The sequence below is a fragment of the Hipposideros armiger genome, unplaced genomic scaffold (assembly GCF_001890085.2).
Source record: "Hipposideros armiger isolate ML-2016 unplaced genomic scaffold, ASM189008v1 scaffold_4, whole genome shotgun sequence".
Classification (NCBI taxonomy): Eukaryota; Metazoa; Chordata; class Mammalia; order Chiroptera; family Hipposideridae; genus Hipposideros; species Hipposideros armiger.
The window spans coordinates 5,563,150-5,588,120 of NW_017731354.1; the positions used below are offsets into that span (position 1 = coordinate 5,563,150).

At 55.8% G+C, this 24,971-nt stretch overlaps 1 protein-coding gene across 1 annotated transcript in view; it reads left to right on the forward strand.

The window, feature by feature from the left end:
* NKD1 (NKD inhibitor of Wnt signaling pathway 1) overlaps window positions 1–19,622 on the forward strand; it is a 74,013-nt gene extending 54,391 nt beyond the window's left edge. Inside the window, exons 5-10 of the mRNA XM_019643623.1 lie at window positions 7,777–7,883; window positions 9,818–9,913; window positions 15,132–15,279; window positions 15,724–15,808; window positions 17,176–17,303; window positions 18,071–19,622. Of these exons, the coding sequence (XP_019499168.1) occupies window positions 7,777–7,883; window positions 9,818–9,913; window positions 15,132–15,279; window positions 15,724–15,808; window positions 17,176–17,303; window positions 18,071–18,660 (1,154 nt within the window). The 3' untranslated portion in view covers window positions 18,661–19,622. The remainder of the gene's footprint in view (window positions 1–7,776; window positions 7,884–9,817; window positions 9,914–15,131; window positions 15,280–15,723; window positions 15,809–17,175; window positions 17,304–18,070) is intronic.
* Window positions 19,623–24,971: the final 5,349 nt, after the last annotated feature.

Sequence of the window (24,971 nt, forward strand, 5' to 3'; positions counted from 1 at the left end):
TCCAGGAGCTCAAACCATGTCATCAGCACGCAGATCCCCCCTCCTGCCTCTCACCCCCTCCATCATCTCTCGCTTCGCCCTCCCATTAGCTCGTCCACCTAAGGGGTTGACGATAACGGTCCAGCCCTAGGCGCTCACATCCTCAGAGCTCAACCATCGCCGGTGAAAGAGAGCTTTCAAGCCTCAGAACTTCTTGCAAAAGTTTGAGCCTCATTTTACTGGCCAAGATGGATCTAGGTTTTGTGGGACCCAAAGCTTACCCAGTTTTGGGGGCCTTTCTTTAAGAAAAAGAATATACAATTCTTTTATAAGCATGAACCACATATAGATATAGATATGGATATATTCCCCACTAACCCTAAATAAATACATCCTCAACTCGACCTCCCCTTCGCGGGATTCCAGAAATGCCTGTGTGCACTCCAACATCACATGACCCAACGGGAGGTGTGGGACGTCAGAATGGCAAGACAGCAGTCTTAACCGGTTAAGGATAAAATACCTAATTTTGAAAATGTCATAAAAACAAACAACCACAAACACATTGGAAGGGGCCCGTGCAGGGCAGGGGGCCCGGAAGCTTGGCTCATTCGCGTCACAGCGAACTCTCCTTTGCTGCTGACATTGAACCAGCCACAGTTGCCATCGGGCTGAGATGAGCTGGGTCAGGCCTGGGTTCTGAGTCAGTCCCTGAAGCGAGAGTGGGGTGAGCCCTCCATCAACCACGTGGATTGAGAGGGGCTGAGGGATGGCCCACCAGAGGAAGCACAGATGCTATGCTCAGAAGGAGAATGGTTGTAGGACAGGCAGGAACAGGTGTCAGCTACGGTGGTGGGACAGAGTGGGGAGACCAGTGGCCCTGGAGCCACAGAACTGCGATTTTAGTTCCTCTGTTTCTGCACCTTCCAGGTTCAAGTCCTCGTTCTGTTCCTTGCTCTTGTTTCATGTTGATGATGATGACGACGTAGCCATATATAGTGTGACAGGCTCTGTGCTATATATTGGGGCCCCCGTGGGAGGATTCAGTTCACTGAGTTAGGAAACCTAACCTTGCCCTGAGAGCAGAGGGCATGCTTCTCAGAGGTGGGGCGGCTTCAGCCAGAGACCCGAAGGATGAGCAGGAGTTGGAGAGACAGAAAGTCTTCTTGGCAGGGATAACAGTACGAGAGCACGGCAGGGTCCAAAAATGAAAAGCAGTTCCGGTGGCGAGACCGGGCCAAGAGGCAACAGCAGGCAGATCGTTTTCATAAGAGAAACGGCTTGATCAAGTTTGCTTTTTAAGCTTAGTTTCCTCTTTGGTCAAACGCACACAGTAACACACCCTGCATGGTGTTAAGAGGACGCAGTGAAATGATGCGTGTACCCACGCACTTCCCCAGGACAGTATCCCCAGGACAGCCCACTGCTGCGTGCACTGAGAAACAGATTTGTGTATCTCTAGGACCCTCGCTCCCTGGGAGGGCCTCATGCAGATAACGCAAGAAACCATTTGGCCTGGAATGCACATATGATATCTCTCTCTTTTTACTGGCAGCAGATTTACCCGCCTAATTATATTTGGCATAGGCTAATATTAAAATTCATCTGCGTTCCCTCTAACAGCTGCTGTCGGGGGGTTGGGGAGTCAGAAACACCCTGGCAAGCCACCCTGAGACAAAAATATTTGTGGCAGATAATCCGTATGGGGACAATTGAGAAGGGACGGTGGAGACATTAGGGCGAGTGTCCAAACTCCAGCAAGGAAACTTGGGCTTGTGTTATATCTTACGTTGTGTTAGCAGAGCATGTGCCAGGTAACTGGGTGAAGAGAGGCGTCCGCCACGCATCGGAGGGTTCATCAGTTCTGCTCTTTGGTGGGGCTGACTTCGTCATAACCGTGTTTCAAATTTGTCTCTTCTTCCAAAGTTTAATATCAACCAGGCCTTTCTGGATTGTGTTAAAATGAGCTGGTATCGTTCAGGGTTTGAATTTTAGCCGAAGCACAGGATTCAAGAATAGACCTACCCCTTTCCCATGCCAGCCCCCAGCCCCACTCAAGCCAGGATTTATGGTGTATGTGTTTTGTAGCCTTCCTCATGTTTGCCTGTGGGGCTTGCTGCAGTTTAGCACGCGGTGCTGGACTGTCTGTGCACATCTGGCACGTGCCATACGCCGTGGGCAACCCAGGGCCAGTGACCAGCAGGGCCCTAGCTCTCGAGAAACTTGCTTTCGGGCTGCGTCAATGCAGCAGGACCCTGTGAGGCTATCAGAAGAGCCCAGATAGGACTGTACAGAATCGAGTGCTAGGCGGAACGGGCTTAGACAGCAGTCAGCTAGCCACACATGCATTTGTGCAAATCAGAGAAAGCGGTCCCTCTTGAAGACACCTTTCTGCCATCTGTCCAAAAAAATGTCAGAAGCAATAAACAGATCTATGAACGGTGCCTCCTAGGCTTGTACAGTGCACAGCCTGCATCCCAGAGCCAGTCTCCCAGTGACCCCAAATGACTCTGACCCCAAGCCCAGGGGAAAGAGCCCTGAGGTGCTCATCCTGCTTAGGAGGGTGGGGTGCGGGCGGGTGGATCTGTTTTATTTCACAGCCCGTCTTCTCCTCGTGCTGTGTGGGTGGCGCCAGCTGTCAGCGGCTCATGCTGGGTGGGCTGTGCCATCCTGCTCCCTGGGTCACTGCTATTTGCCAGAGTAAACAGTCCAGAGAAAGTGACCGTGGCTCTCCCGGCGTGCTGTCCCAGATGAGCCCGGGGTGCCTCCCCCTGGGTCCATGGGGGGTGGGGGGATGGGAGTCCAGAGCAGCATCAAAGCGGCCACATTCAGGTGTGTCCCCACTGCTCCCCAGTGCGCCTCAAGCAACCCTTGTTTCTATCCTTCCTCCCCACCCTCTCCCTTTTTTGTAAACTGGGGGAAGGGAGAGGGAAGCGACAGTCTTTGATCTCAGTGGAGGAAAAAAGTCTGTTCTGTTCAGGCTTTTGGCTAACACAACAAACAGTGTTTAAAATTTAACTTTGCTTAATTAATTAGTAATTCTGTTTAATGCTGTCTGATCTCCCTCCAAAAGGTATTTTGAAGCTTGAGAAGGGAACATCAAAGGGAGCCGGGTGAAGATGGTCAAGTAATGCATTTAATCTGGCAGTTGCTGGGGGTGGAGCAATGCCAGGCCGGGAGCTAATGTGGGGGAGAGCCATCATCTGGTAAACACAGCCAGCCCGCTCCCTGTGGCGTCAGGAGGGACCGGGAGCAGTTTCCAAAGAAAAGGAGTCCCCCACATGGCCCCCTGACTCGTTTGAGCTGAGCCTTGGTTTTAAGAATGCAGAGTTGACGTTTCGTTTTCTCCCGTGGCTACTGAGTATGGTTGGGCAGGTTGTGTACTGCACAAGGGTTTCCATTCACCCAGGTGAGCAGCAGCTGAAATCCAGCCTGCACCTTGCTTATCAGGGTACCCTGGTGGGGGTGGGGGCTGCCTTTACCTAAAGTCAAAGGCCAGGAGAGGACATATGTTAGGCTGTGCGGGCCTCGCAGCCTCTGTGGCGACCACTCACCTCTGCCAGAGTGAAGCAGCCATACACAATGTGTGCAAGCATGACTGTGTCCCGATAAAACTTTATTGACAAAAACAGGCAGTGGGCTGGGCTTGGGTCTTGGGGCGTAGTGTGCCAATGCTGCTCCACGGTCACCCCACAGGTATTTCAGAGCCAAGTGGGGGGCTCTGCTTCCCTCCTGCTCTGGCCCTTCCCTTCCTTCCCTCCCACCGTTTCCCGTACTTCCTTTCCTCTTTCAAATTAGCAGCATCGCCTGTCGTTACTGTGATTTGAGATTGAAGAGGGATCAGAGGGCCCTTGAAATTATGTCCCCCAAAAGATTATCTCTGGGCAAATGAGTCACTGGGATGAGCAGGAGTAAGAGACCGAGAGGCTCCGAACCTGGAGCCAAAGCCCATCTCGGCCGCAGTCTCGTTCTCTTTGCCGAGGTTCGACCCGGCAGCCTGTGGTGAGCACCGTTCTCCCGTCTCCCGCCCGCCCGTGAGCCTGACGGTGGATGGATGGATGGATGAATGGCAGTTTGTTCTGTATGGAGACAGCTGGGAGCGGGTGCTGGTGTGGCATGCTTTCAGAGGGCCCCCGAGTCCCAGCTTCTGCCTCTGGCTTTGGGGTCTGCGAGGCTTTCTGATCGGTTCTCTGGCGTCTGTTCTGGCCATTGGATAGGGGACAGTGAGAGGGTGAAAGGCCACCTTAGGTGGGGCAAGGGGGTGCTGACTGTCCTCATTCCTGGCCCCCAGGTCCCCAGTTCTACTACCCACCTGTGCCCAGCCCCATGCTGGAAGGGGTCCCCAGTGGGCGTATGGTGGTTTCCTGCGCTGGGGTGGGATGGGGGAGGACAGTAAGGCCATCCCGCTCTGTGGAGAAGACATGAAGAGCGAGACGGGCTGGGGGGATATTCCCCCTCCTTGGAGAGGAGAAGGGGAGGGGGGCGGAGGGGGACCTGCTGGACGACAGGCTCTTCATGTGCAAGGGGAGGCCGCTCCGCAGAAGGAGAGCGCGGGGACAGAGGTTTCTTTTCTTTGGGTTTTATCAAGTGGAACTTGAAAGGCAACACTGAACCTGAAGGTGGTTTTCTGATAACTTCCCTTTGAACTTGAAGTTTGGTTTCGATAAGCCTGGTTGGCTTACATCTCCAGCCAGGACCTCTGCGGAGGGAGGCAGCAGCTTTGAAGATGGAGCTGGCCTTTGTTTTTCTTTCTTCTTTTTCTTTTTCTTCTCAGCTCCCCCAGCTCCGCCCTCCAGGGTTGGGGGGGCGGTAGGTGAAAAGAGGATGTTGTAGGTCAGATAGCACTCTGGTGTCTGCAGTGGGGCAGGTTTGGGGTGGGGGATCATTTGGATCTGGGCTGTCAGCTGGGACCATGGCTCATCTACATCTTTTGCGAGGCTCAAATTTATTGAGCACTTACTGTGTGCAGGCCACGGTGCTAAGTAGGCAGTTTCCTCATTGCCGTCTCCCAGTAGCCCTGTTGGGGGGAGACCACTTCATCCCCGTGTTACAAATGACAAGACAGAGACCCAGACAAGCCAAGTGCCTAGCCCAAGGTTGCCCAGGTCAGTGGCAGAATCAGGATATGAACCCAGGATATGAGTCCAAGTGTGCCCCGTCAACCAGGACACTCGGCTGTACCTATTGGAGATGCCGGGGCTTCTGGAGCTCAGGGCTTCACTTAGTGCTGGGGACAGGGAGAGACCCGCCCCCTGACTCTCAGACAAGCCTCTAGACCTTCTTGCTCCCTTTTAAATGAGGATGACAGTAGTGCCTGCCACTTCGTGGCCTGGCGGGAGTGGCTGTGCATTGTACCCTGTGTGGTCCCGCAGGACACCAGCAGATTTGGGGTAGGGGAACCAGGGTGGCCCAGGCTGTATGCTTGGCTGCCTTTGGGTCACTGGCTAATCGCTCACCTGACTTTCCCGGGCTCGGCATGACACTGGAGCGGGCTACCTTCTGGCCATTGGGGAGGAGCAGAGATGGCAGAGAGTGGTCACTGTCGGTGGCTGTCCCCTGACAACCACCCCAACAGTGAGGATGCCCAGTGCCCCCCACTCCGGAGGTCTTCAAGGAGCCAGGTCTTCTTTTTGGTTTGTCCTCATTGGCCTCATTCTGTGAAGGCACCAGGAGGGACCTGGGCTCTTTGACTGAGATGGGGGTCTCTAGCCAGAGCCTCTGACAGCTCGAGGGAGTTGCTGCCTTGCTGTGGGGCTTTGCCAGCTGGGTGTGCCGGGGCGAAGAGAAGGAAGGAGGCACTGGGCATGGCTGCCCTGGCCCCAGGCCTAGCTGAGACTGGGGAGAAGGGAGCTGTGGACGGAGCCGGCCGTGGCCTTTGCTGCCGTGGCCCTCCTGCTCCCGCCTGCCTGGACTGCTCCCCACCCTGCGCTGCCTGTATGTGATGTGATGCTTTTGTGTCCTTTTGTATTTGGAGAAAACTTAGCTGCCAACTCTGCTGATTCCCAAAAGAGTAAATGGGGAGGGGCCGCCATTCACCTAACTGTTACTACCAATGGGTCCTGGGCTCTGGCCTTTCAGTCGTAGCTCATTGAATACACACAACAACCCTCCGGGGAGGGGACTGTTCGCATCCCCGTTTTACAGTTGGGGGAACTGAGCCATCTAGAGAAGTCACATGACCACACGCAGTACAGGGAGGCTCAGAACCCCGCAGAGTCGGAATCCTCTTTCCAGGCTGACTGAGAGAGGGACCAGGTGTCCTGCACCAAGCCAGGATCATCACAGAGGGGCCGCCCAGCATAAGCCAGCCCCATCATTTACTGACAAAGCACATAGCCTCTCTGTGGCCTCGGTTTTCCCATCTGGAAAACGGAGCTAATAATAGTAACTGCCTCACAGGGTTGTGGTGAGGACTGAGTGAGTCAGTGTTTAGTCAGCGCTGCGTTGGACCTGGTGCTGAGTGACGTCACTGCCTCACTTTTATGCACAGAGGGCACCAAGGTGTGAGGGGTACCGCAGGAAGTGCTTGAGATCATTGCTGTGAAGACAGGAGAGCTGGGGCCCAGTTCCAACTGGGGACCCCCTGCCACACTCTCCCCAGCAGCCATTCTTGGGTCCTAGTCTGCAGAGCTGGGGTGTGTGCGTGTGGTGGGGGGACATGTGAAGCCCCCCCCACTTAGTTTCCTGGCCTAGTCACCGCATTTCTCCAGGCATCCCGTTTGGGGCCACTGCCCAGGTGTCTCAGCTCCTCACGTGGCCCTCTCGGTCCATTCTCGAGTCGGGCGTCAGGGGAGGTCTCTCCAGTGGAGGCCAGGCTCCATTCGCTCATCTGTAAAAAAAGAACAGAATCGCGGTCCCAGGGCAGCTGAGGGTACCTAATGAGAGAAGAGCCGTGAACATGTTCTGGAAAAGCTTGTTTCCAGGCCAACCTGTGCCCCTTTTTCAGGCAGAGACAAAATGGGCAGAGGGGGCCACAGGAGGCTTGTGGGACATTTCAAGGTTTGATGGCACCTTATAGGCTGGGTCCCAGGTTGGGGACGATGGCTGCTACCCTGGGCTGCCCTCCTGGCACCTCTTGGGGGTCTTCATGGGACAAAAGTATCCGTAGGTCATGGGCTATCACGCCCACCCTCCCCACTGCTCCTGGAAGCACACAAAGGACCGTAACCTTTGGCGGAGGGGGAGACCCCTGAGTGAGCAGGAGCCGAATGAAAGACACAGGGTTTGTTCGCTGCTGAGGACCAAGCTGTGTGCGTACGTGCGCACCCATGTGTGTGCCGGTGGCGCATGGGCCCTTCACCAACCCCGCTGAGCTCCATTGCTGTCACTCCTCCTGACCACCCACCAACGCGCTGCACGCTGGGCCCGGGCAGGTGGCATCTTTGAGGAAGCCAAGATGTCAGCATGAAAGGCAGCGAGGCTGTGTGGCCATGACCCACTAGCTTCCTCTCCCTGCTCCAAACCACCCCTCTGCCCACATCCACCTGCCCTTTGGTCTGATACTGTGGGTGGCTGCAGGCTGCTTACCTGGGCTGTGAAGTTGGGGCAGAGAACAGAGGCCTGAGAGGCCCAATGGTCACCTCAGTGACCGGTGTGGACACACCCTGGGAGGGGGTCTCCACTGGGGTAGCCCCCGACGTTACCAGAGGCCAGAACGTGGAGCGATTTTGACCCCAGCAAATGGGCAGGGCACGAAGGGGCCCCAGCCTCCTGGGGGTCCTCCACGCAGGCCCCACAACAAAGCCACAGTGAGCGCGGTGGCCCCAAAGCCCGGCATCTCACTTACCTCCCCCGCAGTGGCCCTGCCTCCCGAGAAGACCGACGGGCTGGCCAGTGGAGATGAGAAAAGGATGGAGAAGTCGGGGGACTCCTGCCCAGGCTCCAAAAAGCAGCTGAAATTTGAGGTGAGTCTCCTTTCCTGGCCCTGGGCCCGGAGAGAAAGGTTTTCTCTTCTCTGCGGTGCTTCTCGAGGGGGAAGGTGAGGCCTGCCCACATGTGAAGGCCGCTCACCTCCTGCGTGGACGGCAGAGGGACGGCCCGGGCACAGGCGCCTGACTTCCTGGGAAGCCCAAATGGGTCTGCTTCTCGAAGGGGGCCGGCCGACTGCCTGGGACTCATCCATGGTCCATGAGGAACAGTGACCTGAGAATTCCAGGTGGTGGTGGGGGAGACGCACATGACAGGGCATGGGGGAGATAGTCACTCAACCCTGTTCCTGAACTTCAAACCCGAGCTGCCTTTGGAGCCCAGTAAAGGGGCCAGGGAGAGGGAATTAGGTAAACGCTGTGCGTGTGTGTGTGTGCACACGTGTGTGTGTGTGTGTGTGTGTGCATGTGTGTGCACATGTGTGTGTCGGGCGGGGAGCATGTGTGTGGGGTGAGTGCTGTGCCTCCTGAAACCGTGCCTCGGAGAGCAGAGTGGGCACTTGGCAGGTATCATACGGACATGTCACAACTGAGGGGAGGCTGACTTTGAACTCAGCATGGGAGACCTGCCCAAGAACTGTTGGAGGGAACTGGCTTTGAGCTGCAGAAGCGGGGGCAGGGGCACCGTGCTCGGCCTCATTCCTGCCAGTGTCCTGAGCCAGGAACCACCCCTCTGGGGGGGCAGAGCCTGTCCTCACACCATGCCAGCTGGGCATGGCAAAAGGAGTGGAGGGCGAGGCAAGACGTGGAACAGGATGGCCTGGGAGCATCTTTGCTTGTTCTCATAGAATCTTGTGGATATGAAAGGCCATTTGTAGAGTCTCTTTCCCCACGTGGCCGTCCTTTCTGCAACACTCTGGTGTTCAGCTGGCCCCTGCGTACATCCGGCCTGCAACAGAGCTCACCGCTTCCCGGCTCAGAGTCCCTAAGTTAGATACCTTGGGTCGTGGGAGCAATGATATGAAGTCATTTTTGTATTAATCATCACAGCAAAGAGAACAAGCAGCAGCGACTACCGTTAGCAGGCGTTTTCTATGTGCCAGGCAGTCGCCATGTGGCTGCCCGTTCTCACAAAGCAGACCCCGAGACAAGAAGACTAGCCGGGTGTTCCCAGGGGGCGGGGACAGGGACGGAGGGAAGCCAGTGAAGGGCGGGTCACGGCCAGGGCAGCGGGGGCGCAGTGCCTCTGGGGTCCCTCCCAGGGCTGGACACAGTGCCCTCAGACTTGTCTCTGGGGTCCCCACCCCACGCATGCAACCCAATCCTTGGCTCTTCCTTCAGGGCTGCCCCCAGACACAGAAGCCGGGTGCTTGAGCTGGGATGTTGGGGGCTGCCCCTCGCAGCTGCAGGGAGACCCAGGGGACAAGAGGTGTGCCAGTTAATGCTCCCAATAATTTTATGAAGGCAATACTGCCGTTTTCCATAATTTACATGAGGGACAGCGGAGGCACAGAGAAGACACGCCCAGGGTCGTGGACGCGCGGCTGTGCGGGGCCACACGTGGGCGGGCACCTGAGGCTGCTCGTTCTCTCCCATCTTCCAGGTCAGGCGGCCACCCTGGGAGTCACAACATGGCTTCCCCAGTTACTGGGCCCTATGTCTCCCAGCAGCTGCTAGTCCTTGGTCCAAGTTCAGTCTTTCTGAGGCCACAAAGCCCCCTCTCGGACCCGCACCCCTCATGTTTGCCTTTGAGGACCCAGCAGGGCCTGGCACCCCTGCAGGCATCTCTCCCCAAGCCAGACCTCCTCTGCCTGGCCCAGCCTCTCTCGGGCCCGTTAAGTCTTGGTCATGGCTCTCCCTTCACACAGGGCCTGGGGAGGGCAGTGGTGAGGTGGCAGCCCTGTGACCCGGCCTCCCGGTGTTCCAGCCGCTGGGTGAGTAGTCATGCCATTGTGTCATCTGTCTGTGCCCAGGAGCTACAGTGTGACGTGTCCGTGGAAGAGGACAGCCGGCAGGAGTGGACCTTCACCCTCTACGACTTTGACAACAATGGCAAGGTCACCCGCGAGGTGAGTGCCTGCCTGGCCTCCTGCCACAGCCACGCCCTCGGGCTCGGGAACATTCATCCTGGGCCTGACCACCTGACCACGGCTGCCCCTTCGCCTCCTCCTGAAGCAGGTCCTGCTCCTCAGGGCAGCTGTAACAGGAGTGGGGGGCTGGGGGGGATTTGATGGAAACACGGCTTCTGGGAGCTTCAGGAAGACTAGGAGAGGTGTCCCAGGGCTGCCCAAGGACTGGGGAGAAGTGACAGAGAGGAGGGGCCCCTGCACCAGCCGAGGCACTGCTCCCCGGTGGAACGGTGGAAAGAGCAGCCAGCAGGCAGGTGCAGAGCCCCGAGGCGCCCCCGGAGGCGCGTCCTGGTCCCCAACAGAATCCTGTCCCGCTTCCTTCTCTCTGTGGCCCAGAGCTCTGGGTGGGGGACACTTCCCACCTCAGCCAGCATGCCCAGCAGCTAGGGCGGGTGGGTACACACAGGCCCCCTTCCACCGATACAGGAATGAGCCCCCGCCTCCCCCACCACCACCCTGAGGGCTGTGCAGCGGCTCTGCTTATGGCCTCGTCACCACCTGGTGTTCCTCACCCTTCTCTCTACATGCCTGTCTCTCCCCTCAGCCCTCTGCCCTCTCCTCCCTGTGTTCCTCTCGCCCTTTCTCCATACCTGTGTCTGCATACTGAGCACCTACTGTGTGCATCTATGATGCACTAGATGTGAGAGCACGGTGGGGAGCAGCACTGATGGTTCCTAGCTGTCTAGCTCTGACAGCCTGATGAGGGAGGCGGAGCCCCAACTATTCTGGGATGATTGGAAGGTGTGCCATGTCCTGTGAGGGGAACAGCAGAGCTGTTCCACAGAGATGGTTAGGAGTGTCCCCGGAAGCCCTGAGGCGGAGGGGACGTGGGAGCTGAGCCATGCGGCGTGCCGAGCTGGGCGAGCTCTGTGGGAGACTGGTGCCGTGGCCCCTTGTTGGGAGAGACGTGGCTGCAGCTGGAGCCGGCAGGGCAGGTCCTGCGCGGGCCTGGAGGCCCTGGGAAGCGTCTGGCTTTGATTCCAGTGCCGAGGGGAAGCCAGTGGAGGCTGGAGAAGGGGCCGTGACCTGGTCTGAATGAGTGCTGTGGCCTGGGCCTGGGGGTCATCTCTTCTGCCTCCTTGTTTCTTTTCCTCTCTGACATCCTCTCCCTTCCCAAGAGGCCCTGGTTTTCAGGTGTGGGGCCTGTCACAGGTCCCTGCAGAGGTCTGAGACCAGCGTGGCTGACCCCCGCCCACCTCCCTTCCGGCATGTGAGGGCTTTGGGGCTGTTCCCAGAGAGCACTGACGCTTTGCTGTCCTGTCTCCCTGTCCCGGCTCAGGCTCAGGCTTTTCTTCTCTGCAGATGGGACAGGAGAAGCTGCCAGAGGGGAGACCTGAGGGAAACAAGGCCGTCTCTTCCTCTGGCTGTGGTTTAGGGGATGTTAGAACAGGGTCGGGGGAGAAGCTGTGAGTGACTTCTGGTCATTCAGGATTCTTTGGGATCTAAGTGACAGAAGCAGCACAAACTGCTGTGAGTAAAACAGAGGAATATACTGGTGCATGGAACAGATATTTGGTCCTGGAGGCGCTGACTTCAGGCATGGCTGGATCTAGAGGCTCCGTGGCTTCACGGGTCCATGTCCTCCATCCCTTTATTATCAGGTAGCCTCTCCCTTTGGCAGTAGCAAGATGATTACTGACAGTTAAACCTATATCCCATCCTCTTAGCATCTCTCCCAATTCAGAAGGTCAGCAGAAGTTCCAGAACCGAATTTCACTGGCTCCAAGTGAGTCACACGTCTGGCCATTTTTGTCACGGGTTTGTGCTGCTTTCAATGGCCACGTGCTCATTCCGGAGCCGGGGACTTCTCTGATACATGACGCACATTGACCGAAAGTGTGTGTGTGTGTGGGGGGGGGATGGATTTCACTTGCAAAATAAAGTCAAATATTAGGACAAGGCAATAGATTCTGAGCAGGCAAAGCCCCCAGAGGAGCCTGGGTGCTGGACAGTAGTGGAGGCAGGGGATGGCTTAGGTGACACCCCCAAGTCCCCTCCAGCTGCGATGCTTCGGGTGGGGGGTTACTGTTTTTCGGAAGCAGTGAGAAGCCACTCTGGGAATGGCAGCTGTGGTCTAGTTATCCTCAATTATCCTCACAGGGAAATGTGGTGCAGGCTAGGAACCTGGGGAGCTGAGCTGAGGTGGGCTGGCCCAGCTATTTGTTAAGGCCGCACGGGCAGCCAGGCTGGCTTCTCAAGGATGTGGTGGCACCGTGGTGTCGCCTGACACTTGCAGCGGCTGGGACGACACAGCCCCTGGCAGCTGCCTCCTTCATCCCTTTCTGGTTCAGGAACGGCTGAACCGTACACGTGTTTGCCCCCCACCATTGAGGCCTTGCAGGAACTGTGGGCAGACCCTGCTGTCTGATTCTGCGTCCCGCCCTCCTGTACCCCTTGGTAACAAGAGGAACAGCAAGGAAGTGAGGGTTTCCAAGGAGAGTGCCCCAGGCTGCCCTCAGAGAAAGCCCCCACCGGGTCCTGTCTTCCTCAAGGAGGTTGGCTCCCAGTCCAGGGAGGAACCAGCCTGGTGTCTCCCCTGGTCTATTTTTAGCCCCAAAGCCACTCCTCAAACCTGGCTGTAAACACCATTCCCCTCCCCGAGCTCTGGCCGTCAGCACACACGTTTCTGCGTGCAAGGGCAGATGGGCCCCCACCTCACTGCAGCCACAGCCCAGAGTCTGGCATCTGGGCCAACTTCCCAACTCAGAAGAAAGTACCTGTTTATCCTTCAGGCATGCGTTTGTGCAATAAACATTCACGGGCACCTACTCCTTTGTGCCAGGCTCTGTGAAGCCAACAGCGTTGATTTTCCAGCTGCGACAGCCAAAGCATGCTTTTACCTAGACCCTGAGTCAGCCGGGACCCTCTGGGATCACACACCAGGGCCCCAGGCCTGCAGTACAATGCTTGGGGGGTGATGTTAGTGGACCTCCTGTTTCCTTACCTGTAAAATGGAGATAATGACGCCTCCTTCACGGGCTTCCTAAGATGCGGAGAGGCAGGGGGCAAACGTAGCTGTGCAGAGCAGCTCCAGGGAGGAGAAGGGAGAAGACACCCCTGTGGGCCTCACCGGACGAGCTGGGGTCGCCGAGTAAGCCAGCAAGTGCTCCAACGCTGGGTCTCAAACCGGCTGCCCCCACGATCCTAATCTAGCCCCCAGATGTTCTGGCCCAGCCCCCCAGAGGGTGTTCTGAAAAATCACCACAGGCAACAAAAGTTAAAGTGGGTAAATGGGGAGCACATCAGAATTAAAAACTTCTGTGCATCAAAGGACACAATCGACAAAGTGGAAGTTCATCTGTGGACTGGGAGAAAATCTTTGCAAATTATATATCTGATAAGGGAGTGATATCCAGGATACTGTATGTGAAGGACTCCTAAAACTCAGCAACAGGAAGTGAAATAATCCAATCAAAAATGGGCAAAGGATCTTAATAGTCATTTCTCCAAAGAAGATATAAAAGTGGCCAATGAGCCCATGAAAAGATGCTCAGCATCACGCATCATTAGGGACATGCACGTGAGATCCCACCTCACACGCATTAAGATGGCTGCTATAAAAATGGACACAAAATAACATGTGTTGCTGAGGAAGTGGCAAAATTGGAGCCCTTGTGCACTATTGGTGGGAGTGTGAAAAGGTGCAGCTGCCATGAACAACAGCATGGGGTCCCTCAAAACATTTTACGTAGAATTCATACATGATCTAGCAATTCCACTGCTCGGTATATACCCCCCAAAACTGAAAAAAGGGTCTTGGAGAGATACCTGTGTACCTGTATTCATAGCAGCATTATTCACAATAGTCAAAAAGTGGAAGTAACTATGGATAAACAAAACGTGGTCTATCCATACAGTGGACTATTATTCCGCCTTAAAAAGGAAGAAAATTCTGACACATGCTACAACATGGATGAACCTTGGGGACATTATACTTAATGAAATAAACCAGTCACCAAAAGACAAATGCTGTGTGATTCCACTCAGATGAGGGGTCTAGAGTATCAAATTCATAGAGACAGAAAGTAGAATGGTGGTTGCCAGGGGCAGCAGGGAGAGGGGAGATGGGAAGTTGAAAAAAAAAAAATAAAGGTTTTGAAGAGTTAACAGAAGACCGGCTTTCTGGCTACTCTGGGATGACCCTCAGCCTGCGTTGCCATAGGGCAAGTCAGCTGAGCTGAGCGGCTGCCACCTCCTGTGGGCAGGGCCGGTGCCCCAGCTGGCCCCACACTCCCAGTCACCCCTGCACGTCCCTGCCTGGCTATGGTAGTGCTTGGTGTCCACTGCCTCAAGGACTGACGGATGGGGGATAAAGGGAGGGCTGAGCCTGTCCAGGAAGCGTTCCTGGGCAGATAATGGACCATCTGTGGCCCTGACCTAGAGAGAGTGAGTACCTTTTCCAGTGCTTTCCAACGTCAAGTCAAGCAGAAAGCCTCCACTCAGACAAACGACCTTGCAGATGCCCAGGACCAGGGGAGACCTAGTGAGGGGGACCGGGCCCACCCCTCCATCCCCATGCAGAAGTCTCTAAGATGTGTCATGGACCATAGATTGGAGACCACTGTCTGGCCGAGGGGGTAACTGAGGCCCAGGGACAAGAGGAGACTGGGCCGAGTTCTCACAGAATAGTTTATCTTTAGGGACACATTTGCTTTTCCGTTTCTCATTCAGGAGGTCCTCATCAGACCCGAGGCAGACACTGTGGATGGCCGCCCCATAGTCCCTGGCCCACTCTAAGCTCCCCTGTTGCTGTGGTGGGCAGTGCCCACCATAATAGCTTTCTTTGGTGCCTGGGAGCTGGCTCCTTTCGCTGGATGGCCTCAGAGTCCGGCCGTGAGGCCTGCCCAGGCAGCCCCATCCCAGAGGGATGCGAGTTTTCGGAGGCGACTTCCGAGGGCCCCGGGCCACTGAGCCCAACTGCCTATGGCCGTGACCTCATCCAGGCTTTTTATGGGTGTCCCCCCTTCACTCTCCCTGCTCCCTCACTCCTTCCCAGGATCCCTTCCCAAATGAAACTCTCCCTGCCACGTTTCTGCCTTAGGCTGGGCTTTGGGGAACCAGAGGGGTTCAGCGTTTCAGGTTTCACGAGGCCTGATTCCGGTTTCAAATGCACCCTGGCTGAAGCCGCGTGTGGTTTCTGCTTCCCTCCCCCACCCAGGACATCACCAGCCTGCTCCACACCATCTACGAGGTGGTCGATTCCTCCGTCAACCACTCCCCGACATCCAGCAAGACGCTGCGGGTGAAGCTCACCGTGGCCCCCGATGGGAGCCAGGGGAAGAGGAGCATCCTCCTCAATCACCCAGGTGAGGGGCGGGGGCATCCTGCGGGGAGTGCAGGGGGGTGCGAGGTGCTTCTGCTGGGAGCTACTTCGTGAATGGGTGGGCTTGGAGCGGGTCTTAGGAGAAGGGTTTGAATAGCGGGGGGATTCCGGATGGAAGGCCTGTGTGAGCGAAGCCTTGGAGGTGGGCAAGCGCGTGGCAGACGGCGATAGTCAAGGCCTGTGTTGTGATGGGCGGGGAGGTTGGGCGGAGCCTTGAAGGCCAGCAAAGGCGTCCGGGGAGGATGTAAGGAGACAGGTGGCTTCGAGACCCCTCCCTCTAGTCCTGGCTTTGAGAACCGCGCCACGGAGCCTTTGGGAAGCTGCTGGGGCCGGCTTGCCTGGCGGCTTGGCAGACCTGGGCAGCGCCAGGAGGCCGGCGGGCACAGGGGCGTGCTGCTCACCACGCTGTTTCTCGGGCGGGACTCAGACCTACAGAGCACCAGGCCCAGAGCGGAGACCAAGCCCGCTGAGGAGCTGCGGAGCTGGGAGAAGAAGCAGCGAGCCCCCCTCAGGTACCGCGGTGCGGGCGGAGGGGCAGCCCGGGCGCCTGGCACGGTGTTGAGCGCCAGCTGTGTGCCTGCGCCTGAGGGCTTCGAGCAGGAGGCGCCTGTCTGCGCTCTCTTCGTGGGGCAGCAATTTCAGAGGCTCACAAACCTCAAAACAACAAAAATCAAAACTAGAATTTTAAAAATAACTAAATGTAAGTCTACATTGCTTTATCCAAAACACTTTAGGCTGGACATATTCTGGAATTTAGCGCTCCTTGGGTTTGGAAAGGTGCCCCTGGTGTATTTCTTATGTTATATTTCGGGTCTGGGCAGCATGTGTATATTCGTGCAGGGAGATGTGTGAAGGGTCACACGGAGTTAAAGACGGTCGCTACCCTCCCATCTGGTTAGGGCAGGCTTGGCTGCCAAATGGGCTATGAAAAACCTTTGTTTTCAGGCTCTTTGGATTAAAGGATTGTGGATAAGGGGTTGTAAGTCTGCAGTTACCTTTTACCTGGTGTTATTTCTTTAATGGCAAGAAGGGAAACAAGAGGGTGGGAAGAAAAGAGAAACTGTTGAAAGTATTGCGTAAACGGTAATATAAAGTAACGGTGCTACACAGCAGTCCTGTACAGCACATGAGGTATGTGAATACCTGTTGTGAAAATGGAAAGGAAATGTCTGGAGTTTGAGAAGCACCAGCACAGGGGAGAGAGAAGGCAGTCCAAGCAGGGGACACAGCGTGATGTGGGGAGGGCGCTAACAATCCGAGGTACCCCAGCTGGCTGCAGATGTAGGGTGCTATGCTGGGGGAGGTGGATGTGGGCAGATCATGGAAGCCCATGAAGAGGAGGGCAGGGAGCCCAGAACTCCCCCGCCCCGGGGGAGAAAGGTGGCCCCTGGCAGCGCCTTCCCCCCACTCCCTCCCCATACACACAGGGACGACCTATTCTGGGCTTCGGTTACGAGTCTGCCAGCCTCAACTCCGGCGTCTCGGGCTTGTGCTGCCCACAACTGCCGGAGAACCAGGCTGGAGTTAGGCCGCCTGCCTGCAGCAGGCACATGTGGTTTGAAGCCTGGTTTTGGGGCATCCTTAAATTTTGGCCAGTATCCTCTCCTTTGCTTTGGGCCTTCGAAACAATGTCCCTGTCTCTTTCTCCCAGGAGGCTCAGGGAGGCCAGGCAGGGGTCTCTGTCTCCACGGGCAAGGGAGGAAACAGGTACAGAGTGCTGACATGACCCCTCCCATCCGCCCGCCTGCCCCAGGCCTGGAAGGAAGTTAACAAAGGGTCCACAAGTCTTTGTCCTGGTGGCTTCCCAGTAACCTGTGGGACTGCCCCCCCCACCCGCGGGGGGCCATTGCCCACCCATTCGCTTGCCTTCCTGCCACAGGTTCCAGGGTGACAGCCGCCTGGAGCAGTCTGGCTGCTATCACCATTGCGTGGATGAGAACATTGAGAGGAGAAACCACTACTTAGATCTCGCTGGGATAGAAAACTACACGTCCCAGTTTGGGCCTGGTAAGGTGGGGCGGGGAGATGGCATGGCCAGGTGGGCAGGTGGGTGGGGGTTCACCGTTCCCCCTGGGCTGGGGGAAGGTGTAGCTCTGATTGGTCAGATGTTGCAGGGGATGCCATTAAAAACATTTTTAAAAATTAAAGTATACATGCACAAAGTAAACCAAATCAAATAGCATCCGAGGGCTTATCATACAATGAAAAACAACAGTGCCGAGCTGTACCCCAGCCCACCATCCCATTCCCCTCTCGGCTGTTTCTTCCGGTGAGGACCCCCACTTCACTAAGCAAAACGCTGCTCTGTCCTTATTAGCTCTTGACATCTTAGCGCTTGCTGAGATCAATGAAAATGTAGCTCACGGAATTTCAGCCCCAATTCCATTCTTCGCTCCCCCCACCCCGTGTTTAACTCCTCTGGGGTTAACTCTATAATAAGTGTAGGAATATTCCTACCGATTTCTTTCTTGCTCCCATGACCTCAGACAGTTATCAGTCTCTGTCTCCCTCTCTTTCGCAACTCTCTCTAGGAAGGAGAATTATTTTTAAAGACCTAACAAAGACACAGTTCTTCCCACTTAGCAGAGGGCAGAGTTCCATTTCAGAATGGTTTCCTCCAAGGCAGCGGGGAGCAGTGGGAGGGGGGACTCTTGATAAAGAACAGCTGGCCTTTATCAGCCTTGGAGAGCTGGGGGTAGGGATCACTTCCGGGGCACAGTGCAGCACTGGCACACAGTAGGTGCTCATTACATATCTCTTGCATTGGTTCCTAGGCTCCCCGTCAGTGGCCCAGAAGTCAGAACTGCCCCCCCGCACCTCCAACCCCACTCGGTCTCGCTCCCATGAGCCAGAAGCCATCCACATCCCACACCGAAAGCCCCAAGGCACGGACCCAGGCCCCTTCCACTTCCTTGACACCCCATTCGCCAAGGTCTCGGAGGTCCAGCAGCGGCTCCGGGGCACCCAGGACGGGAGCAAGCACTTTGTGAGGTCCCCCAAGGCCCAGGGCAAGAGTGTGGGTGTGGGCCACGTGGCTAGAGGGGCAAGAAGCAAACCCTCTCTGGGAGCCGCCATCCCTGCGGTGTCCCCATCCGCTCACCTGGCTGCCAGCCCGGCCCTCCTCCCCACTCTGGCACCCCTCGGGCACAAGAAGCACAAGCACCGAGCCAAGGAGAGCCAGCAGGGGTGCCGGGGCCTCCAGGCGCCGCTCGCCATGGGCAGCACCGTCATGGGGCGAGACCACGTGAGGGAGCTGCCCGCCGTGGTGGTGTACGAGAGCCAGGCTGGCCAGGCGGTCCAGAGACATGAGCACCACCACCACCACGAACACCACCACCATTACCACCACTTTTACCAGACATAGGGCCCCTCCCAGAGCCCCCGCCCCCGCCATATGAAGGACCCCCCCTTCCCCGTGTCCCCAAGGCATTATTATTCTATTAATTATTGTTATTATGACGATTATTGTTATTAATAATTATTGTTACTCCACTAATATTCAGCTAGCCTCCATGTAGAAGATATATGGAAACACAGAACTAAACTTTTATTTATATGTTGTGGGGACTGCATAACTTACCCAAGAAGTGACTGTGGGTTTGGAAATGGCCTGTAGGTGTCAGAGACTCCCTGGAGCTCCCAGTTGCGGGTTCCCACGCAGGCCCACACCCTTCCCAGCCTGGGGGTGGGGGTGGGGCGGGGCCAGAGCTGTGCCCCACCCCCATCTCTTCCAGGAGAACACCCTTACCTGGCCCGGCTTCCAGAGACCCTCGAAATCTCCGAGAAGATAAACAGCTGCTACCTCTTAGTATTATTCTGATTTTGTTTTGCCCTTAACTGATTGTAATGTGCTACAAGGATTTCAGCGGACTGCAGATGCGTGACCCTCCTCGCTGTTGTTTATGTCCCAACCTAGAAACCTGAGCTGTCCTTTCTGCAGTTATTTTTCACGCCTTTCCAGTGGGATCACGCCCTTGCCCCAAACGTTCTTCCGTGCACAACGTGAAAACACACTTCTCCTTTCCCTCCTTTTCTTCTCTTCTTTAGAAAGATACACACACACACATTTAAGGACTGTCCCTGAAACCAGACTTTTCATTTTGGGGCCCTCCAGAGAGGGAACCCACCGCACAAACAAGCGTGGTTTTCCAAGGTCGGGCAATTGTGTATTGTTGGTTGTGGGAGGTGTGGAAACCTCGTGTACTACCGTTGGCAAATATATACGTACTGACGTGGTTCTCTCACAGAGCTTTCTGTATCTCTAGCTAGATGCCATCTGTCCATTTCTATGTATCTTTCTATAAATATACACTCTCAGGTACCTTTTCTGGTGTGCCGAAGTCAGTGGTTTGTGTCTCTGGTCATCTGAGCCCAGAGGTGACCCCGCGTTCCTCCTGTAGAGGCTCCTGTATCACATGTGAATAGCCGCTTGTCTTTCATCGGGGGTCCTTTCTTGGGTTTGAGATCTGACAGGTTTGGAGGGGCCTCCTAGAGTACAGAAGCTTGGAGGGACATGGGGACCGTGGCCAGAGTTGGACCCTGGAGTAGTGTCCTCTGCAGAGCAGGCTTTTGTCTGATGAGAGACTGGGAGACCAGAAAAAGGACCATTCTCAGCCAGTCGGGACCCTGTGAAAAACAGCTGACGTGCACTCGCCTGGTGTTATCTGAGGAGAGTTTAATAAAGGGAATATTTACGAAGTGCGGGCAAAGCCTCTTGAAGGACTGCAGAATCCTGGGCTCGCACCGGGGAGCCACCCCCACCCGTGCCTTGGAGGGAGGGTGGGTCGGGGGAGGGCAGCCGTCCTCGGAAGGAGCCGGGTGTGCCCTTCACTGGAGGGACGCAGCCAGCCTGTGGGGACCGCACAGGGACATGAAACCCTGGCCTCACCTTGCTCCACCTGAATCTTGTTGAGGCCTCATTGGCTGAAGCCTCTGGGAGGCGGAGGGCAGGGGAGCTGTCGATGAGGGTCTCGCAGGCACTCTTCGGGGGCAGAGAGGAGAGTGGGGCGTGAGTCTGGAGGGACACAGAAGGAAGGGGGACTCCAGCTGCCTGTCTGTTGCTCGATCCTCCAGCGGCCACCCCCTTTACCAGAGCCTCTAGTTGGGGTTCAGTGTGGTTGGTAAGGACTTATTTTTGAAGATCATGGGCTTTGTTGTTGTCACCGTATTGTTGTATCAGTGACTGGTGTGCCTGGGATTGGATTAATACAGGTAATCCTCGTGACAACCCTTTGAGGCAGCCAGTGGAAGTTTCTGAGCACGTCAGGCCCAGAGCGGTTAAATGCTTGGCTTGAGCGTACACAGCAGGCAGCCGTCTGGGATTCTAGCCCCCCCAGGACCCCTTGACCACTGAAGGGTGTAACCACTGAGCCTGGGCTTCCCTTGTTTGGGCTGGTCAATGAGCATCAACTCAACCTGATGTGAATGTAAGCAGAGTAGGGAGCTGGCTTTGAGGTGACAGGATCCAGGGTGTGAAGGAAGCTGAGACTAACTGGTTCTTGTGCCTCTTGGGGAATTTAACCCAACGTGCTCCGTGGTGGTGCGGGGCTGCTGGCTCTCTGGACAGAACAACCAGTGGACCTTCCACTAGGGAGTACCTATCTCTGGGCCAATCACTGTGGCCCACCTGGGGGTCACATGGCCAACCTGTGGCAAGGGGGAGAGGTCTGTGCCAGGAAAGGAGAGAAAGGATACTGAGCAAAGGGGAGCTCGTGGCGCCCCAGGCCCAGAATTGCTGCAACCATGGAAACAAACCAGGAATCGGGTCCAGGCAGGGAGCCTCTGTGGCCTGGTGGCTTTAGAGCGTTGGCTCAGCCTCTGAGAGGAGGTCCCATGCTGCCTTCCCCAGCCCATGCCTGTCAAGATTCTGTTCTTCCTTGGTAACTGAAATTTACTTTTAAAAACCATTTTAAAAAATAGTAACGTGTGCACATGTAAAAGATTCAAATAGCACAAAAAGGCATGCAGTAAAAAGTGCACTTCCCTTCAGCACCCCTGGCTCCCTCCACCTTCCTGGGTGCCTTCTAGGGCCATTCAGTGTGGCGAAGGGGGGGGAGCCCAGACTTCGGGGACAGGCTGTCTGGGTTCAAATCCCGACTTCCTCTCGTCGTGTGCTGTGTTTCAAGTGGTCTACTGTACCTCTCACGCCTCCGGTTCCCCTTTATAAAGGGGACTCATAAGAGACCCACCCTACAGGGTGGTTGCGAGAGAATCCAGTGACTTAAAACTGTGCCCGGCCATGGGAACACTGAAAGTGTTAGCTGCCAAGAATAAATGCATTTATATAAGGTATCTCCCCATTTAAATATTAATGTTTTTAAAAAGACTTTTCAGAGTTGCTTTAGGTTACAACCATGTCCCCTGCCCCCACACATGCATCACCTCCCCCCACTGTCAACATGACTCACCAGAGGGGTACATTTTTTACCAAGGACGAACCTACACTGACATGTCTTTGTCACCCAAAGTCCATCGTTTCCTTTAGGGCTCACTCTTGGTGTTAGACATTCTGTGGGTTTGGACACACGTGTAATCACACGAGTCCACCATTACAGGGTCGTACGGAGTATTTTCACTGCCCTAAAATCCCTCTGTGCCCCACCTGTTCATCTCTCCCCACCCCCAATTTTGTTAAGTTTTAAAATATTTCAAACTAAGTTTGAAACAGAACATTGTGTAACAGTAACTGGGAACCCACACCACCCAGATTTTACAGAGGCTGACGTTTTGCAACACTTATTTCAGATCTATTTTTTAGGAAGAAAACACTGCAGTTACTGCTTAATCCCCTTCCCGCCCCGCCCTTTTATTTTTACCCAAGGAGTAGCATAGTATTCATACTTAGGCACTCTTCCTCTGACCTCATGCGTTTGGAGATCGGCCTCCCTGGGTCATACAGCTCTGCCCACTTCTCTCTAACAGCTGGTCACTCCTGATCCCAGGCTGTCCCGGACTGCCCCACCCGCTCCTGCCCGGCCTGCGGGTTTCTCACCCTAGGCCATGGCAGGGCTCGTCTCAGCACCCACCAGCAGGAGCACGGGCAACAGAGTGGTATCGCGAAACTGCTGAACTCAAAAGGCGCATGCGATTTCAGTTTGGATGCTATTGTATATGACCTCTAGGAGAAGTTGTACCAGATAATTAGAAGTGGAAGGGAGAAGGGAGAAGGGGAGGGAGGGAGAGAGAGAGGTGGGAGTGGAAACTTGAAGGAGCCAACCACGCTCCTTGCTGAGGCTTTGGGCACATTTTCCTGCAGGCCTGGGGTGGGTGAGTTTTGTCCTGTTTGCAAATCTCCTGACACCAGTTCCAGGAGCTGTGGCTCATCTGGGGCCCAGAGAAGTTGTCGGGGAGACTGGTGGTGTGGCTTTGCTGGCCTCGCAAACGCGTGCACATCAGCACTAGCTGGTGCTACGATGTCCCATTTCTGCAGACCTGTCACTGGGCACTGAGGACGTCTGGTGTGTTAAGGCCGCCAGCGAGGTGAGGCTTGCAGCTGCCGTGGCCTGCTCTCACCTCCTGGGGAGTGTGGGGTGGGGGGCGGGGGTGCACTTCACACCCAGCCATGCCAATTATGCTTTTTGGCAAAGGAAACAGCCGGGAGCAGTTTCTTCTGCTTTCCCCCCACCTTTTTCTCTGCGTTTAGATGTCAGATCATTACTGGGCCAGAGGGAACACTCTCTTGGAGGTGGCAGAAGGAGGGAGAAGGCTGCCTGCACCTCAAGTACCATTGCTGTCAGATGCCTGCACTAATAACCCGGCTTGGGTGAGACCTGTCAGCGCGCAGGGGAATGAAAGGGTACCCCTCAGATGTGCTCAGTGCCAGCGGGCTGTGAGGCTTCCGCGCACACACACCACGCTCACCTCATTGAAGGTAGGGCTGCCTGGGGACTGCCTGCCCGGAAGGACCCTGGGCAGCCTTGTCCCGGTCCAGTCCAGCCCCAGCGTCCACTCTCCATCCTCCGTCTTTGCTCCCCGACGCGCGTGCGTAGCTGTGTGGTGCAGTCAACACAGATGGTCCAGCCACACGCTTTATTGACTCCTAAGCGCTGGGTGCCCAGGGCACCCTTCCCCAGTCATTTTTGTCACTTCCTACAGCCATGCTTTTGTTTGGGGCGCTGATCTGGCTTTTGGTCTTGTCACCTTCTCCCAAACCAGCAGGCCTCTGACCCCAGCTCATCTTCCCAGGAGCTCTTGAACGGTTTTACTGGTTACTGTGTTTCCCTGCAAAGGGCTTTCTACACCAGCTGCTTCCTCTAGCATGAGAAGGGGGTGGGGGGTGAGACCCATTTTCTAGTAGCAGACGGTGACCCTGGGGAGGACGTGGCAGAGGCTGGCCTCGACCCTCCATCTCCAGTGGACTGACCCCTGGGTTTTCGCTCCCCACAACCGTGGTGTATTCCGTCCACTGGCCTGGCAGAGACAAGAAGGGCTCTACTGTGACCCGAGACCCTCCAGGCATGACTTTGGCGTAGACCAGGCTGCTGGCGGCGGTGAGGGATGGCCGAGCAGAACTGCCGAGTTCAAGGGCATGTGTGATTTCCTTTTGGATGCTATTGCACGTGACCTGTAGAAGTTATACCAGATAAGACGGTGAAGAAAGAAGAGAGAAAGAAGCCTGTAGGTCTCAGGAGGACCTGGGGAGACTGCGCCCGGGCCTCACCTCTGATGCTGATTCGCTGATCTGAGGTGTGGCCCAGGCATCAAGCTGTCTCAAGCTCCCAGTCGACTTCCTGGGCAACTAGCCTGGGAGCCCAGAGCCTTACGTGTCCCCCAGATGACCTCAGAGGAGCCTTTGAGGAAATTCCTAACTGCAGGGGCCATAAGAATCTCTCAGGGAGCATGTTAAAGGCAGGTACCCAGGCCCACCTCAGACAGTGACATTACTTGGGTCTGGGGGTGGGAGCAGGGACCAGTGCATCTAACAAGCTCACCCCCAAGCCTTGGGGAGTCGGGGCTCGGCACTACCACTATCTGTTGTACTTGGACGTGCTATAGACCCAGGCTTGGTTCCCAGCTCATGTTCATGTTGCCCCCACGAGGGGGGGTCATGTCTGGGCAGAGCCTTCAGAGGGCCCTACCCAAACCCACATGTCCGCAGGGAAAAGGTGTGCAGGGAAGCGCCTTGGAGACTTGGAAGAAGGACTCAGGTACGAGCAGCCTGGGAGTAGCTGCCAGGGTCCCAGGACAGTGCTGCAGGAGGAGAGAAGTCCCCAGACCCCCTGGGCCATTGCTCAGATCTCAGGGTGACAAGCAGCGTGTGATCAAGGCCTTAAGGGACCCTGAGCCCTAAAAGGATTACCAGCCTCCATCCCCACCCTCACCCACACCCTGAGCTTTGAGTTCCTTCTGCTCCACTAAAATAACTTTTCTAGATATTTTTGATCACAAAATTCTGGATAAGTTCATCAAAGCTGATCTTTCCTATTTTTTTCTTTTCCAACAAGGCCTCACTTCTTGGAGGCAACCTCGTTGGTGCCCAGACACAGGGGCGGTCAGCAGTGGCCGTCCTAGTCTGTGGCGTCCCCGCAGGCAGGAACTTCTGTGTTGCTGTTTCCTTAGGGCGTGGTACACAGTAGGTGGTCACTAAATGGAAGAGAGGGAATGAAAAGTAAAGGAAGGCAGGAGGGAGGACTGCGGATTTCACATCGTTTACTGGACTGGAGGGCTCACTGCATC